At 40.1% G+C, this 19,508-nt stretch overlaps 1 protein-coding gene across 1 annotated transcript in view; it reads left to right on the top strand.

Annotated features, from left to right (window-relative positions):
- Nucleotides 1-19,508, top strand: part of Qser1 (glutamine and serine rich 1) — a 66,339-nt gene that overhangs the window by 16,100 nt on the left and 30,731 nt on the right. The window contains exons 2-3 of the mRNA XM_059261042.1: nt 13,538-13,644; nt 15,019-18,678. Coding sequence (XP_059117025.1) covers nt 13,538-13,644; nt 15,019-18,678 — 3,767 coding nt within the window. The remainder of the gene's footprint in view (nt 1-13,537; nt 13,645-15,018; nt 18,679-19,508) is intronic.

Below are 19,508 nucleotides of genomic sequence, written 5' to 3'. Positions count from 1 at the left end.
AGTTTTCAAAGTGAATTTGCAGTCTATCTTCTCAAACTCTGATAATTTATTCATTTATGTGAATACAAGTTTTTAGAGCCTCTTGATGATAAAATGGCTTGTTTATTTTCCACTGTTTGACTCCTGATAACCTCATAGCATCCTCTAGTAGAACCATGTAAAGAATTCCTTGTAGGTTTACTAGTATGTTGTTAATAATTTCATTTCCAGGCCTTTGTATATGCTGTTTCATCTTCCTAGGATACTTCTTTCTTTCCTTAGATAATTTTGTCTCCTCTTTCAATACTCAGCTGCCATTTCCTAGGGAAAGTTTTCCCTTACAGTATTATATTTTTCTGTTTCCTTAGCTTATTTATTTTTTTCTTAGTCTCTAGTCAAACACTTGGCAATCAATAAATGTCAGTTGTATACACGCAACCTTTAGGTGCAATAATGATGGCCTTGATTGAGCATTTACGATGGGCCAAATGTAGTGCTGTACAGGGTGCTTAAGTGTTTACTTGTTATTTTTCCGTCAGCACAGAGGCTGCGCTTTAACCTGCTGCTGTTTCAGCCAGCAAATGCTGCTCCACAGTTACTGGCTTGCCTCTATGGCAGTGTCCAGGCCACTCAGGCTGCAGCCTGTTGGGAATTCTGTTCCTGCAAGTACCGGCTATGTCCCGGCTGCTAAATGCAGTTTTTAATTAAATCTCCATTGTTCTATTTATCAACAAGACTCAGGAGTCAAAGGCTGGGCTTGAGTAGCAACTAGCTGACCTCTCTTTGTCAGCATCTCCAAAAGAGAGCGTCCTTGTGCTCCACCAAAACCGAAGAACCCATGCTACACTAAGTCCCTCCTTGCTGCTTCTGTGTGGCTCTCTGTCGTCTTACAGACACCCTATGACTCTAGGATTACTTTTTGTTAACTAGTTGCTAACTCGGCCTCCTGACCCAAGCTTGATTTTATTTAATTGACACAAACACAAACTCAGGGTTCACAGTGTGATCAAATATCCCACAACATTTACGCTTACAACAACATCCTGGCAGGGGCAGGTGTTGTTATTGCCTGTGTTTTATAGTTGAGGAAACTAAAGCTTGTGTGGTTAGCCTTAAGTCATAGAATTTGTAAGAACTGAGTTTAAGTCCTGCAGTCTAGTTGCAGAACCTGTACATTAATAAACAAAACCAAAAAACCAATAAAAACATTTGTTGCAAAGATTCTTAATTATTTTTCAAATTTGTAATAAATAATTATTCTTAAGCTATAGGGATTTGTTTTTAACTCTCAGACTATGATTAACTAAAAACAAAGTTTGTAGAATGTTTGGCTTGTAAGTAAGAGGGACATTTTAGGGTACAAACACAAAGATAATTCAGTGGATTTAGTGTTTATTTTTGTACAGATTTTTTAAACAGATTTATTTGTGTGTGTGTGTGTGTGTGTGTGTGTGTGTGTGTGTGTGTGTGTGTTGGTGGTATGTGCTTATATATGTGAGGTGCCCACAGACTTCAGAAGAGGAAGTCAGCATCAGATCTTCTGGAGCTAGAGTTACACGCAGATGTGAGGTAGGGGTGCTGGATCCAAACTCAGATCATATGCAAGAACAGCACTCTCTCTTAACAACTGAGCCATCTCTACCCCAAGATTTTTTTTTTAAGTTGAGAAACTATTTTTTAATATGTTTTGCTTGTATGTGTGTGTATGTATGTATGAATGTATATATATGTGCCATATGTGTTCGTGGTGCCCATGGAAGCAGAGGAGGGTGTCAGAAACCCCACTTACATGGATTTACAAATGGTTATAAGCAGCCATATGCTTGATGGGAACTGAACCTTGGTCCTCTGCAAGAACAGCAAGTGTTCTTAACCACTTAGCTGTCTCTCTGGCTAAATTTTATATGCAGAAATATTATAGTTAGAGTGAAATACTTATCTTAACTGAGAATAAAGAGCTTTTGGGCCTTACAAGTGAGAGAAGTAGTGCTCTAGAAGTCCATGTACTCTGCTAAGAGTCGCAGCAGTTGTAGACTCAAGACTGAGACTTGGGGGCTCCTGACTGCAGTCCTGGGTTTTTATCTTCCCCAACCATGGAAAGATGATATTGCCAAGGCTTAAGTAAAAGGAACTTGAAAGAGAATGCTGTTTTCTAGTTTCCAGTGGCTAAAATCTTTTAACACAAAGAGAGCAAAATAACATAATTTCTTAGGACAAAATCATTCATTAATTGCTTAAGAAACTTACCACTTATGTGCAAGTTCAAGCTTGTTTATCTAGGATTTAACACATTTCATGGGACTTTTGATTAGTTGATTTTTAAACTTGGAATTTGTTTTATTCCTTAAGCATTATGGACATAGGGATAGGCTACCAAAGGATGGCTTAGCAGATAAAGATGCTTGCTGTACAATCCTGGCAACCTGAATTCAATCCCAGAACCTATTTAAAGGCATAGGGAAGTTGTAGAGAACCAACTCCACAGATCTGATGCTGACTTCCTTGTCTGAACTCGAATTCTGTGGGCACTTCACATATATAAGCACATACCACCACGTAACACACACACACACACACACACACACACACACACACACTTAAAAATAAATCTGTTTAAAAAATCTGTACAAAAATAAACACTAAATCCACTGAAATAACTTTGTGTTTATACCCTAAAATGTCCCTCTCACAAGCCTAACATTCTACAAAACTTTGTTTTTAGCTAATCATAGTCTGAGACTTAAAAACAAAGCCCTATAGCTTAAGAATGATTATTTATTACAAAATTGAAAAATAATTAAGAATCTTTGCAACAAATATGTTTATTGGTTTTTTGGTTTTGTTGTCCTTTGACTTCCACATAAGTGCATACCTCCCACATCACAATAATAGTCAATTAATTAATGAAACTTAGTGTTCTTAGTTAACACTAATTGGATTAAAACTTTAGGGAAAGATTATATTTAAAACAGGGTACAGAGCAGCAATTAAATAATGGTTTTGGTTTCGAGGAGAAAGTCAATTTTTTTAAGTTTAAATAATAGCAACTAAAGAAAGACGATAGTTTCTCATTCAAGGTTTGACTCACTTTATCGTAAGGCTGGGTTGCTCCCATTCATTATTGTGTAGTGTAGGTAGACTTTTCTTTCCTGCAAGCCAGTCCCAAATAACTGACACAAAGACTTAATATTAATTGTAAATGCTCAGTCAATAGCTCAAGCTTGTTACTAGCTAACTCTTACATTTAAATTAAACTATATTTCTTATCTACCATCTGGCACATGGCTCTTGTCTTGTTACTTTATTTTGTACACATCCTGCTTCCTCTGCATCTGGCTAGACTCTGCCCTTCTTCCTCCCATCATTCTTTCTGCCCCGAAAATCCTAGCTATTGGCCAATCAGCTTTTTATTAAACCAATTCAAGTGACAGATTTTTACAGTGTACAAAAGGATTATTCCACAGAAGTGTGGAATGAGGATAGAAGACTGGGACATATCTCTTTGTTCATTCTCTTTTCTAGGCCTCAGCTAGAAGTATTTAGTAGTATTTAGAGTTGGGGGTTGGGTAAAGGTCTTAGGAAAGGCTATGTCGAACCTTAAATATACATTTTTTTCTAAGCTGATCCAAATACAGGAATTAGAAACAGTATCTGTATTCTGAAGATTTTTTTTCACTCTAGAGTTAAGAAAATATAAATTGGCCATTGTTTAAAACTACTAGGAGTGGTACTTTTTTCGTAGTGTCTCTTTCCCAGCCGCTGGTTGTCAAAAACACATTGAAATGTACTATGAACAGAAGCTTCTTACATTCTGTGAGAAGTGCATGGCCACAGAAGTAGTTACTGATACTCTGGGTGAAGAGTGGAAGGGTTATGTGGTCTGGATCAGTGGTGGGAATGACAAACAAGGTTTCCCATAAAGCAAGGTGTCTTGACCCATGGCAGAATGTGCCTGCTGTTGAGTAAGGGGCATTTTTGTTACAGACCCAAGGAGGACTGGAGAGGGGGAAGCGCACATCTATTTGAGAATACATTGTGGATGCCAATCTGATCTCAACTTGATTATTATAAAAAAGAAGAGGATTTTCCTGGACTAACAGATACTACTGTGCCTTGTTGGTTGGGACCTAAAAGAGCTAGCAGAATCTGAAAGCTTTTTAATCTCTCTAAAGAAAATTATGTCCTCCAATAACATTGTCAGAAAGCCCTTAAATAAAGATGGTAAGAAACCCAAAACTAAAGCACTCAAGTTTCAGTGTCTTGTTACTCCACGTGACCTGCAACACAAATGCAGGTGTATAGCTCTGAAGAAAAACAATATACTAAGGAAAAGAAGGAGGCTTCAGGATATACTAAACTTTTGGCCAAGACAATGAAGGTAGCCTGTTGCTGGAGAGTTTCTCTCCAGGTCCACCAAGCCCTCGCAGTCCCGCATAATCACTCAGACGCTTATATTAATTAAAACTGTTTGGCCATTAGCTCAGGCCTACCACTGACTAGCTCTTACATTTAAACTAACCCATAATTCTTAATTAGATGTTTAGCCATGTGGCTTGGTACCTTTTCCTAGTTCTGCCTTCACATCTTGCTTTTCATGGCGGTGGTGGCTGGCAGCGTCTCCTGACTCAGCCTTCCTGTTCCCAGAATTAAGTACTGTGGATGATTGATTGATAAATAAAGTGCTGACTGGACAATAGCCAGGCAGGAAGTATAGGCATATAGGCGGGACAAGGAGAGAGGAGAATTCTGGGAAGTGGAAGGCTGAGACAGAGAGACGCTGTCAGCCACCACAATGAGAAGCAGATGTTAAGATGCTGGTAAGCCATGAGCCACTTGGCAACTTATAGATTAATAGAAATGGGTTAATTTAAGTTATAAGAACAGTTAGCAAGAAGCCTACCACGGCCATACAGTTTATAAGTAATATAAGTCTCTGTGTGTTTACTTGGTTGGGTCTGAGCGGCTGAGAGGCTGGTGGGTGAGAGAGATTTGTCCTGACCATGGGCCAGGCAGGACCAGGAAAACTCTTAACAACAGCAGCCAAAGAAAAACACCAGGAACAACAGATTGCCAAGAGATGTAAGCTGTCCTCTCTCAGAGTTTCTGCTTCTGAATCCAGTCAAAAATTAAGTCTCTTAAGAGTAACAAATAATCATACCTTGAAGGAAAAAAAAAAAACTATGAGGATTGGTGCACAGTCAACTAAGTAGTTCACTACTGTGATCTCATCAACAGGGAGGCTGAGGCAAGAGGCCTGAAGTTCAATATGAGCCAGGGATACAGTAGTGAGATGCTGTCTCAACAAAAACAACTTCAAGGAATACACGCTGTTAGCTCATTACAATGTTTAGCCTTCTGAAATTTATTTTAAAATTATACAAATATATACAGAGTTATTGGTAGCTGTGGGCTGCCTCAGCTACCACCAGAGTAATGCAAGAAAATCCATGATGGGGGCTGGAGAGATGGCTCAGAGGTTAAGAGCACTGGCTCTTCTTCCAGAGGTCCTGAGTTCAATTCCCAGCAACCACATGGTGGCTCACAACCATCCGTAATGAGATCTGGTGCCCTCTTCTGGCCTGCAAGCCTACATGTAGGCAGAATATTGTATACATAATAAATAAATAAATCTTTAAAAAAAATCCCATGAATGCAGTAAGGGCTTAGGAAAAATTCTTACATATCTGAGGGCTAGACTTTTTCTATCTGAGGGGTAAATAATAAAGGAACACACATGCTTTCTGATGATAACTTTCTCTTTTACTTCAACTTAAGAAATCCTCTCTCTGAAAATATCTGTTTCCACAGTTACGTCTCTTTCCATGCAGCTACATTTTCCACACACACTTACACAGCCCCCTCTTCTCTGAAAAATCTGTCTTGCTCTTTCCTGCCTAGCTATTCATGTTCTCTCCTCAGCTCCTTCTGCACACACACACACACACACACACACACACACACACTAAAACTGTAACACACATACACTCACTCACTGCCCAGCTCCTTCCCCAGTTCCTTCACATAGCTTTTCTTTCATGGCAGCAGCTCCTTCACCCAGCTCTACACAGCTGTCTCTCTCCACTCCACCGTTGCTGCCCCACAGCCAAACTCTGGACAATTATACGTTACATTTTCAGAGCCCTACCCATTCTCACAATACAAGGTAAGTCATACAGTTTCTCTTAGGCTAGTAATGTCACATTGACCCATGCATGTAGCACTAAGTTGGTGAGGGATCCCAGACAGTAAACAGTTGACTGAACCTTGAACAGTCAGGTGCGCAGAAAGAGAACTACTGCAAGGAGCTATGTCTCAGGGTAAACAGCCTGGCCTTGGTTTAGCAGTAAACAACACCTGGGAATTAGTCTCTGTGTATTTTCTGCAGGGGCAGTTTAATCTGTTTTGAGTTTGTTCCGAAGTCCAAAATTAGCTGTCTGTGTAAAAGGCTATCTTTGTGACTGAGAATCCTGTCAGTCGGAGTAATGTAAAATATCCTAGTATAGTTTCTATGCATTAAAATTATACAACCTAAACAGAAATCGTCTTCCAGAACATCCACAGCTATGTGTGCCCAAAGATGGAATATATTCTTGAGATGAACACACAAGCACTGGAAAAGCACCCATAGTAGTTCTTAGGGAAGAAATGTAGTGACACATGAGAGAAATTACAGACAGAAACCCACCAGTTTCCGTAGACAGTTACCCCATGGTCTTTCCAGGTGGGGCTCCCCACCAGGTGGATCGACCTGTTAAACACTAGTTGTCACTGCTATACATTCCCACGGCCTCCTGCACAGAGTAATTATTTTGTGATGGGCATTGTCTTAGGGTTTATTTCTGTGATAAAATAAGATGACCGAAAACAACTTGGGGAGAAAAGGTTTTGTTTCAGTTTATATGTCTCAGTCACATTCCATCTTGAAGTCAGGGCAGGAACCTGGAGTCAGAAACTGAAGCAGAAACTGTAGAGGAACTCTGCTTACTGGCTTGCTCCACATGGCTTGCTCAGCGTGTTTTTTTTATACAAATCAGGACCACCTGCCCAAGGGAGATACTACCCACAGTGAGCTGGACCTGCCCACATTAATCAAGAAAACGCCCTAAAGATTTACCCATGGGCAATCTGATAGGCATTTTCTCAACTGAGGTTCTTCTTCCCAGATAACTCTAGCTTGTGTCAAGTTGACAAAAAACTGGCAAAGGATAGAACTCAGAGCCTTGCACACATATGAGGCAAATTCATTACTTCTGAGCGATATCCCCAGACCCTAATCCAAGTATTTTTTGTTGAGTACTTGCCTAATACACATATATTCCTAGTTTGGAATACCAGCATTGTATTTGGAAATACCAGCATTGTATTTGGAATACCAAGTGCTGGTATTCCAAACTAGGAATGTATGTGTATTGGGCACGTATTCTGCCACTGAGCTATTTTATATCCCCAGCTCTGTGTATACTTGTTTTTAAAATGATTATGCAATATATAGAGATGGGCCAGGCACAGGAGACTGACATAGGTGCAGGAAGGCAGATCTATCATGGACTGTCTTCTTACTGATACGTTGCACAGAAAGAAACAGTTACCACTAATCACTGGATGATCACAGGCTGTACAGCTGGCAGTACTGTGTAGTACTGTGCATTTTCCTCATCCCATAAGTAACCACATTCCTCTTTGCTGCTGCTTGTTCTGTCCTAGTCCCAGTCCCTGACAAGCACGGCGATCCTTGTTTCCCCATGGATTTGCTTATTTGGGAAATTTCATGCAAATGGAATCGCATATGGCCGCATCTCTTTTGGTTTTGGTTTCTGCTTAGTATTTTCTGTGTTCATCCTTTTGTGTCTGAACAGTATACCATTATATGGCTGTCTCACATTTTGTTTATATTCATTTCTCAGTTATTGGACTTAAAGTTTGTTTCTACTTTTTGTTTGTTAGGAAAATGCTATCAACATTCATGTGGTGGTTTTGTGTGAATCTTTCATGTCTCCAGGAGTGGAATTGCTGGGCCATAGAGTGAAAGGAGCACAAAGTTTTAATTGATCTTCTTAATTTTGTGAACTGTTGTCAACTAAAAGCTAACTTTATACCACATGGAATCTTTGTGCTTTCAAATAGTTACCAAAAACAAAACTGCAGGCCAGGTGTCCCAGTGCACACCTTTAATCGCAAGATTTAGGAGGCAGAGATTGGCTGTATAGTGAGGCCCTTGTCTTACTCTACAAGCAGAGCCAGGTGGATCTCTGTGAATTCAAGGCCAGCCTTTTCTACATGGTGAGTTCCAGGACAGCCAGGGCTACACAGAAACCATCTTGAAAAACCAGTGCACACACACATACACACTCATACACACAGCTGGGCATGGTGGCCCATACCTTTAATCCTAGCACTTGGGAGGCACAGGCAGGGGGATCTCTGTGCATTAGAGGCTAGCCTGGTCTACATAGAGAGAGCTCCAGGACTACATGGAGAGACCCACTCTCAAACTCCCATCTCCCCCAAGAAAGAAAAGAAAGTAATTTGAGATAATTTGTTTAAACACACACATGCACAAAGCAAAACAAAAACAACAAATATCCTATTAATAAATGTTTGGAAGGTGTTTTTAAACAGTATTTCTTGTATTGCTTTCTGTAACTTATTTTTTAAGTTTATTTTTATTTTGAGGTTTGTTTTTTTTTGCTTCTATGTATGTGTGTATATGTACCTCGTGTGTGCCTACTGCAAAAGTGCCAGGTTATTAATGTATAGATATAAGCTGATGCTCTGGCTTAATGTTTGAATTTTAGGTCCCCAACATTTAGCAAGATGCCTGGCAACTGAGTAGATGCTTAGTCAGTGTTCTGAAACTGAGCATAAAATTTTAATTACTTGTAAGTATCTACAGTGTATCAAATACAATCCTTTGTGCTAGTGATAAAGCAGTGAATAAGCAAAGACCTCATCCTTGTGGAGTTGATGTGTTTATTAACTATCTAATAAGCCAACCAGGAAATGTGTACTATGATGAATGTTACTAGTCTTGTGGGGAAATAAAAGAGGGTTGGGGAATGAAAAGAAAGAGGATGGAGGAAATAGTAATATGCCCCTTGCCTTAGCTACTTGGGAGACTGAGGCCATAGAATCATGAGTTTGAAGTTAATTTAGGCTGTGTAGGAAGGAGGAGATGTATCTCCAAAAGTCAAGGACTAGGAATGTAGCTTAGTGCTGTCATGTGCTTGCCTGGTGTGTACAAGCCCTGGATTCAATCTAATGTTTGTGTATGTTAGTGTGTGTGTGTGGGGGGGGGAAAATCTCAGCTATGACTTTATATCCTGTTCAAAAATTAACTCCAAGTGGAATCTGAAATCCAGATGTTTTGAACATTGCATAATCTTCACACACTTGCAGATGTTAGAGTGTTTGAGTTTTAGATTATAGATTTTTAGCTTCTAGAAGACTATGCAGATATTTCAGAATCAAACTCTGAGGTATTTTGTTAACTTTATAACCTAGAGTCACCTGGGAAAAGTCTCCAAGAGGGAGAGAGAGAGAGAGAGAGAGAGAGAGAGAGAGTGTGTGTGTGTGTGTGTGTGTGTTGCTCTTTATTATGTTAATTGAAGTTGAAAGACCCAGCCAACGAGTAGGCAGCACCACTCGCAGGGTCTGGGTCCTCTACATTAAGGAGAAAGCTAGCTGAGCAGTGAGTATGCACACTTGCGGTCTCTGTCTCTGCTCTTGATTGTGGATGTGACGAGCTGCTCCAAGTTCCTGCTGCCTTGACTTTCCCTGCAGTGATGGATTGTGAGCTAAAATACTCTTTCTCTTCTAAGTTACAGGGTATTTTGTTACAGCAATAAAGAAATTAAGAGTATCTTTTCACGTTTTCTTTCCTGCTGGGAGTTGTATGGAGAGTGTCGCACATGTTAAATACACTACCTGATACACCCCCAGTTCCTGTTGTTAGAGACTGATGAGCTATTGAGCTTGTACTCTGAAAGAATTTATTTCCAGAAGAATACTCTTATTCTCTTTTTTTTTTTTTAATTTATTTATTATGTACACAGAAGAGGGCGCCAGATCTCATTACAGATGGTTGTGAGCCACCATGTGGGTGCTGGGAATTGAACTCAGGACCCCTGGAAGAGCAGTCAGTGTTCTTAACCTCTGAGCCATCTCTCCAGCCCCCACTCTTATTCTCTTATTTCCAGAAGAATACTCAAGGGGGAAAAATTCTTTGAGACATTGGGTTAAACAAAGGTTTTTATTGTAATTTTAGCCAAATGACAGTGTATTTAAAAATTAAAATTTGATTAAATTTAGTACTAGTTTTTTGAAGATGTTTTTAGGAAATGAAAGCTATGGGTTGGGAGAAAATATTTGTATCTGCCCAAGGAGCTCATTTGTTTCTTTCCTTTTTTGGGAGGGGGGGTGGTTTTTCGAGACAGGGCTTTACTGTGTAGCTCTGACTGTCCTGGAACTCTCTCTGTAGACCAGGCTGGCCTCAAACTCATAGATTCACAAATAAAATTGCTAGAGGTTTCTTCATGCCAGATGAGGAAAATGTTCAACATTGTTAATTATTAAATGTAATGAGAGACCACTGCAAATCAATTAGAATTACTAAAAAGGTATGTGTGTGGCGTTGAGGCCCAAACTCAGGCCTTTGTGCTTGCTGGAGGCAAGAGCTTTGTTCCTGAAGCCTAAGTCAACAACCTGGTAACTCAGCAGTTCTCCCTTAACTTGTAGTTTTGCTTTCTCAAGTATATGCTTATACAAGTGAGTATTATCTGGCCATAAAGAATGAAAGCATGTCATTTGTAGTAAAAGAGATGGAGGTGGAGTTACACGTTAAATGAAAAAAGCTGGACTAGGTGGTACATGCCCTTAATCCTAGCACTCAGACAGAGACAAAGGATCTCTGTGAGTTCAAGACGAGCCAGGGGGCTACACATTGAGACCCTAAAAGGACTATCGGGAAAGAGAAAACAAAGACCAACAAAAGAGGGTAAGGTGGGTATGGATGAGATTGAAGTCCATTACATAGCTGAGCATGCTGGTACACACCGTGCATCTCAGCACTTGGGAGCAGAGGCATGTAGATTCATTTTTCTTTGGGCCGCAGGCTCACAGAAGACAACACTGAGACTTATTAATTGTAAAGGCACAGCCTATAGCTTAGGATTGCTCCTAAATAGTTCTTACAACTTAAACTAACCCATTTATATTAATCTATGATCTATTACATGGCGTTACCTCTCTTCCATCTTGCACCTCTTGTTTACTTTCCATGTCTTCTGGCATCTCCACCTTTCTCCTTCCCAGAGTCCTCTCTGTCCCCAGAAGTCCTGCCTGATCTCTTCTTGCCTAGCTGTTGGCCATTCAGCTCTTTATTAAACCAATCAGAAGGCGCCTTGGCAAAGACACACCTTCACGGTGTAAACAAATATTCCACAACAGAAGCAGGTAGATTTCTGTGACTTTGAGGATAGCCTGGTCTACATAGAGAGTTCCACTCCAGACAGAACTATAAGCAAGATTTTGTCTCAAAAGGAAGAAAGGATGGAAAGAAGAAAGAAACGTACTTTATACACTAGAAAATCATCACAAAGCCCATTATTTTGTATACTTAATATAGTCTAATATAATTTAAAAAAATAGGAGCAGTTTATTTCTGAAAAAAAAATCTACTTAGAATTTTCAAACCAAGATTTACTGTGAATAAGTGAAACCGAAGAACATGAAACTGCAAAACAACCCAAATAAAATTGGGCAAAAAAATTATATTTTGTTTTCATTGTTGAGACAAGATCTTACTTTAGCCCTTGCTGGCCTAAAACTTACAAAGACCCTCCTTCTGCCTCCCAGTCCTGGGGTTAAAGGTGTGCACCACCATGCCTGGCCTGGGCAGAAGACTTGGGTAAAACTTTGCTTTTTGTATTCTCTGGATATTAATTCTCTGCCAGGTGAGGATCTCCCACTCCAAAGGCTGTCTCTTAGCCCTGGTTGATGTTTCCTTTGGTGTGTAGGAAGGAACCTTTTAGTTTTATGGAATCCCATTTGTTTAATTCTTATTTCCTGAGCTACTGGAGACCCATTCAGAAAGTCTTCGTCTGTGCCTGTCACCAGATTATATAAAAAGTCAAATAATTAAATACTCCACACTAGGGACTGGAGAGATAGCTCACAGGTTAAGAGTACTTACTGTTTTTGCAGAGGAAAGGGTGTTCCCAGCACTGACATGACAGCTCATCAGCTGTCCAGTTCTAGGGGATCCCCACTCGCTTCTGGCTTCCTAAAGCTCCTATATGCACATCATAAACATACATTCACACAGACATAGACACATACACATAAAACTAACAAATTAAAACTACACAGTAAGAGGTAACCCAATCTAATGGACCAGTGAATTAAACATTTCTGTTTAATATCCTTAGCCATAAGAAAGTACATATCAAAACCACACTGAGATTGCATCTTACCCCAGGTTATCAACAAGAAAATAAAACAGATGCAGAGGTTGGGAGAAGGGGGAAAAACCTTTATATACAATCTGTACGAATATGATTTACTTAGTCTACATGCTGCGGAAATCGTTATTTAGAAAACTAAAACTAAGATACATATCACCCTGCTATACTACTCCTGGGTAATATACTCTAAGGCATCAAAGTTAGCGTAGAGCAGAGATCCCTGCAGTGCTGGGTATCTTGTTTAGACTATCAGTATTCACATTAGCCAGGTTGTGATACTGGTTTAGGGTGTCCATCAGTGGATGAATGGATAGAAAAATGTGGTATAAGTACATCTATACATGTACAGTAATGTCATTGAGAAACCATTGTTTTATACAGTATTTCCACCAATTAAACTAAGTATACTCAGAAAAGTATAAGACATGATATAGGACTATTTTCTTTCTCTCTCTCTCTCTCTCTCTCTCTCTCTCTTTTTTTTTTTTTTTTTTTTTTTTTTTTTTGAGACGGGGGTAGCGCTTGCTGTCCTGGGACTCACAGAGATCTGCCTGCCTCTGCCTCCCGAGTTCTGGGACTAAAGGCGTGCATCACTACCTCCCTGGGGGACTATTTTCAAAGAGGAAGGTAAACTAGGCTGGAGACAGGGATGGAAGATGGGAATCTGAAATATGAATCTGTCTAACCAATATACTAATTTAAAAAGTTACTGGTTTTGGCACTGTCTATGTAACGATTCAGTTGCATTGTTCTTATTAGACTGGCATATTAATTTATCAAATTTAGTGAACCTGCTCTTTAAAATGGGTATATTCCGGTATCTAAACTAGAAGAAACTTAACGCATGTACTCCCATCCCTACCTGTGAAGTTTATTTCTGTCTTATGCTTTTGGTTTTTGCTAGTTCTGTGTGTTTTTTGGCTAAAGCAACTTGCAACTGCTAGTTGCTCTCCTGTAAATACTTTATCTCATTTGGAGTGTGTGTGTATGTGTGTGTGTAAAAATTATTTTACATTATATATTGTACTTTGTATTATTTATTATATTTATAATATGTATTGTATTATGTATTTTAATACTATCCTCTCTCATTTAAGCTATGAAGATGGACATCCCTCACAGTCAGAACCAGATATCCTTCAAAGACAAACATTTGCAGCTTCTCATCAGCTTCCTGGTTATGGCACCACTCCTCAAGCAACTGGTAAAGTTCTTTTGTTAAGTATATTATGATTCTGGGTTTATTGAGTGAATAAGAAGGAAAATCAACTTTCACATTTTGGTTTATAAATATATAAGATATCTATGGCGTGAGACTGTTACAATGAAAATGAGGTAAAGCTTGGCTTTAATGCTAATAAACAGACACATTTTTCTTTCTTGCATCTTTGGAGGATTAATATATACCTAACCAGAGTCAGACATAGTGGTGCACGCCTTTAATCCCAGCACTCGGGAGGCAGAGGCAGGTGCATCTCTGAGTTCAAGGCCAGCCTGGGCTACAGAGCCAGGTCCAGAATAGGCACCAAAAGTACATGAAGAAGCTCTGTTGGGGGGGGGGGGGGCAAAAAAAAAGAAAGAATGCTGTCCTGAAATGTACAGTCTCTTGGCATTTTCTTATTAATTAATGGTCAGTTTTTCATAACAGTTATGTATCTTTTGTTGTTGGACAGTTCATGAGAAGTCAGTACTTGAAGTGCAAGAGATTTCTTCAGTGAACATAATTTGGTTTAACAAAAAAGAAAGAGAGAAAAAGAAAACTTGGCAGTGTTAACAACATCTCTTATTTTTTATTTATTATGTTAGGTATAGGCAATTTAGTGTTTTAATTTTAATGTTTTGTACATTTTACTTCATTATTTTGTGTTAGGAATTTGGGGTAAATTAACTGCCAGAGAGTTCTGTACACTTTTACTGGCTTCCATTTTCATATGGCATTTGTCCAATTCCCTATGTGTAAACTCACCTATTTTATAACTGCTACTTCTTTCGGAACTTAGATTTTGCTTTAAGAAAGCAATCTAAGGGGCTGGAGAGATGGCTCAGTGGTTAAGAGCACTGACTGCTCTTCCAGAGGACCTGGGTTCATTGCCCAGCACCCACCCACATGGCAGCTCACAACTGTCCAGTACCAGGGGACCCGACACCCTCATACAGACATACACGCAGCCAAAACACCAATGCACATAAAATAAAAATGAATAAATTTTTTAAAAAAGAAAGCTAAAAGCCAGGCAATGCTGGTGCTTGCCTTTGATCCCAGCACTAGGGAGGCAGAGACATGCAGATCTCTGTGAGTTAGAGGTCATCCTGGTCTACAGAGCGAATTCCAGGACAAACAGGCTACACAGAGAAACCCTGTCTTGAAAAAAACAAACAAACAAACAAACAAAAACAAAAAAAGAAAGCTAATTTTAAATGTAATTTTAAAAGTTTATATACAGATCCAATTTGTAAGGCCTTTTATTAGCCTATAGATGTTTTGATGGGCTAAGAGTTGTCTGTCAGTACTATGTCAACATTTATTTAGGTATCTGTGCTACAATTACATGAAGATTTCTGTATGTTCTCTTCATAGGCATGCATTCCTCAGCAACAACTGAGCTGTTTGTTACGGGACCCCTGCCCACTGCTGGGACACTTCCACCCCCTGTGCTGTCCGCTTATCAGCACCCTGCCACCTTTAGCAATAGAAACTTTGTGACCACCTCACCTTTGGTGCTTCAGGATTCATCTTTTAACACTACGTCAAATGGAATTTTAAACCCTCATGATCCTTTGCTACAAATTAAGACTTCCCAGGGAACTGTTCCAACTGCTTTGGCATTTGAGCGCCTGGGCAGTTCTGCATTAAGTAACAGCATACCACCTCAGTCTTCAACATATCGTTCAGCTCAAGAGTCAGCACCCCATCTTTTACAACCTCAATTTAGTTTGTTGCCTTCAACACTTGGGGGAGCCCAGCAAACCCCTCAAGCCTACAGTTCAGCTCTTTTTACTAGTTCTGCTGCTTCCATTGAAAGAGCCCTTCTTCGAGAATGTAGTGTTATTAAACACCACCAGCGGCCTTCAAGTACCCAGTCTATTCAGGCACAACTGACTGGTTCACAGCATCCCTTACATAGTTATCTGTCAAGTGCAAGTATTGGTAATTTTCAGGAAACATCCAGGCAGTCATCTTTATCCTGTAGCTCAATTCGAGATTCTACTCAGGTGAGCAATGGAGCATTGCAACAGAAGACCCCTCAGGTCTCAGCAGAACTTGCTCAGTCTTATTCATCTGTAATTCCATCATCAGGGTATCTTCCTTCTGCTACAAAAGTAGATGGCTGTTCTACAAAACAACCACTAACATCAACTACAATTTTGAAGCCTCAAAGTGTGATTCCTCCTGTGCAAACACTAAACTATTCTAAACCTTTACATAACCAGAGTTCTGTAATATCAGGTCAAGCACAAATTTATTCTACAGCACAGCTACCCAGCCTTTTATCAGTCAGTCAGTCCCAAAATTATGGTTTAGTACAGCCACATAATGTGCCATCTATTGTTCATTCACATGTTTATAGGTCCAGCAGGGTTGAGAAATTGCCATCCTTATACAAAACATTGACTTTTTCTGGGTCATCTCAGCCTGTAACCTCTGAAAATGAGACACTTAGTTATTCGTCCAATCAGCAAGAAGTATTATCTTTAGTTACAAATGAGAATTACCCTGCTCAGACAGGAGACCTGTCATCAGTAGGTCACTCTCAGGGTCTGTCACCAGTTAGCCAAACACAAGTCAGTTATTCATCTCAATCACAGGTTTTATCAGTTGTTAGCCCTTCAGAAAGCTATGCGTCTGGTCAGTCTCTGACATTAACAGCCCCTTCTCTTTCTTATTCTTCTGCCTCTCGGGGCCAGAGCTTGCCAGATTCTAGCCCAACACCAAATTATATTTCTATGCATTCATCCCCAAACACTCACACCCAAGGATCTTCACCACCTCAGCCCCAAAAGTTTTTGCCTGCTGTGCAGTCATCTTTTGCATCCTCTACTCGTGGTCAGGCAATACAGAATAGCATACCTTCCCCTGATCCAAAGTCTTATGCTGAGAGAAAACTTGACTCAAATGTGTATACATCCTCAAAGCAAGATGATGATTTTCCAGTGCAAAAGTTACAGGCATTGCAGTCACAGGCATCTCTTGAGTCAAGCCAAAGGCTACCTGATGGAGAAGGAAATGCTCAAGAGTCAGTTTATAAGACATCAAAGTCAGATGACCGATATTCTCAGAGGATAACCAGAAACAACTCCCACCTTGAAGACCAAGTGGTTGGAGTTGCTCTCCAGGGCTCAAAACAAGAAGAAAACATGGTTGGTTCAGTGACACAACTTAGCCAGCAAAGTGGCCAGCCCAATAATGCAATAAACCCTGATCTTAAGAAGGCAACTAATTTAATGCAAGCTCCACAGATAAGGTTGAACACTAAAGACCTCAACCAGCAGCATTCTCTCATCCATAAGATGCATGAAGCCAAGGTTCAGGAACAGCATGATCAAATAATTAGTGCCTCATCTCAGATACAGATTCCAAATCATGCTTTAGGGCATAGTCATCAGGCTCTTCCTAATACACCAGTCCTTTTAGATTCTGCCTGTGATTTACAGATTCTTCAGCAGGCTGGGATTCTGCAGGCAAGCCTGGGACAAGCAAAGCCATCTTTACAAGTACAACGTGTACAGAGTCCTCAACAAGTGGTCCATTCTTTCCTTCAGATGGATGGTCATATCATCCAGAGCAATGGTGAGCATCCCCAGGAGCAGCTCCATCCTCAAAATTCTGATATTATGAAACTAGACCTCCCTGAACCTTCAAAACCTTTGCAGCAGCTAACAACGAAGGGCCCTTTCAATGAAACCAATCCACATGATTCAAAGAATCAGTTTGTTTCTCTTGGATCGATATGCTTCCCAGAGGCAATGCTTCTCAGTGATGAAAGAAATATTTTATCAAATGTAGATGACATCTTGGCAGCTACAGCAGCAGCTTGTGGGGTTACACCCTCTGACTTTTCCAAGTCAACTTCAAATGAAACCATGCAGGCTGTTGAAGGTGGTGATTCTAAATCTCATTTTCAGCAGTCATTAGATGTCAGGCATGTGAATTCCGACTTTATAACAGCTACAGTAGGAAAGCCACAGAATATTAATGACATTTCCTTAAATGGAAATCAGGTTACTGTAAACCTTTCATCGGTACCCACCCTTCAGTCAAAAACAATCCTTGATCAACAGCATGTGGAAGCATCTGGTCAAAATATACCAACTAAAGCACCTTCAGCCATGGTTGGACCAGGTCATGAAGTTCAGGAGCAAAGTTCTGACCCATTTAAGAAACAGTTGGTTATAAATCATGAATCTAAAGAAGATAGTGAAATTGCTGTTGACAGTGCATTGAGTAGTAACAGAAATCACGAGTTTGTTTCTACTAGCCAGAGCGTAAGTGGAGAGAGTGCAGCATCAGAGAATGACTTCACCCTAGTGGGTGAGGACAGCACCATGTCGGTGAGCCAGAGAAGGAGCACACTTGCTCTGCTGGCCATGGCGCAGCCTGGGGATGCAGCCAGTGGCAAGACTGAAGAGGAGAAGCAAGATGCGACATATTTTAACCTTCCCAAGACGAAAGCTAAAGGAAAAGGACAAGGTAAAGAGGAAGAGGACAGTAGTCAGAAACAGCTGAAAAAGTCTGCCCAAGGCAAGCGCCAGAACCCCAGGGGTACAGACATGTATTTACCGTATACTCCCCCTTCCTCAGAAAGCTGTGATGAAGGTTACCAGCATCAAGAAAAGATGAGGCAGAAGATCAAGGAAGTAGAGGAGAAGCAGCCAGAGGTCAAAACAGGATTTATTGCTTCTTTTTTAGACTTCCTGAAGTGTGGGCCCAAGCAACAGTTTTCCACCCTTGCTGTTCGAATGCCTAATAAGAGCAGACGATCAGGAACCCAAGTCACCCGGAACATCTATCCCCCACCACTTGCAAAGATGTCACCTGCAACACCTGTGCCATTAGCACTGGAGACTGGAGGGGTCAGTCCATCAGAAAAAGCTGACAATGAACTTAAAAATGTTGAACAATTGTCTTCTTTTTCTTCTGATGAGGAAGATCCTGGCATGTGTGGCCATGATATCTATAAGAACATCTCTGCTCCCTTAACTGCGCTGGATGCTACTTCTGATAAAACAAAGAAAACAGGTAATGTTTTCAACAGATTCACACCTATCACATCCTACCATTAGCGTTTTAGCTATGACATACATTTAAAACCTTTCTAGTTGTATGCAGCTCTGCAAAAAAAAGAAGATATCTTGAGGCTTTGCTCTTTGACATTTCCTTACATAGAGGATTTTGGTTATTCCACACATAGCACCTTCCACAGCCTGCTATCTGCACTTCTCTAAGTGGAGACATCTTAAGGCAGTTTTGGAATAGGAAGCATTGTGTTACAGGTCCTCTTGCATAAACCTAGCATATTTTCTTAATACTTCAGTTTTACTCAAAGATTAACATTTTAATATTAGATGTAGTTATATACAAAATGCATATTAATCTAGTCAAAAAGAGAACTTGGATTCTGTGCTGGCTTCTCACTATATTTCTATATCCTGGTGTAGACACCTCACTTCCTTTTTATTAACATAAGAAAGGTTTTGAGAAGCACTACCTTCAATAAACAGTTGACAGGTAAGAACACTTTTTCTTTTTCTTTCTTTTGAAATAAGGTCTCATTCTCAGTGCTGAGATTAAAGGCTTGAGCAACCAGTGCAGCCACAGTTTACTATTTTAAGGAACAGGTTAAAGAAAAAATATTACAGCAATTTATATAACCAGCACCTCTATGCCAGAAACAAGGGTTAGGAGGTGGCTCAGCAGTTGAGTGCACATGATACTGCTTTCCCAGAGGACCTGAGTTTGAATCTCCTAGTACCCATGTTGGGAATATCACAGCCCCCTGTAACTTCAGCTCCAGGGGGCCACCTGATGTTTCTTTGGGCACCTGCACTCTTCTACCCAGTTATACACAT

Source organism: Peromyscus eremicus, chromosome 4, assembly GCF_949786415.1.
Source record: "Peromyscus eremicus chromosome 4, PerEre_H2_v1, whole genome shotgun sequence".
NCBI lineage: Eukaryota > Metazoa > Chordata > Mammalia > Rodentia > Cricetidae > Peromyscus > Peromyscus eremicus.
This window is presented reverse-complemented; position numbering and strand designations above follow the sequence as displayed.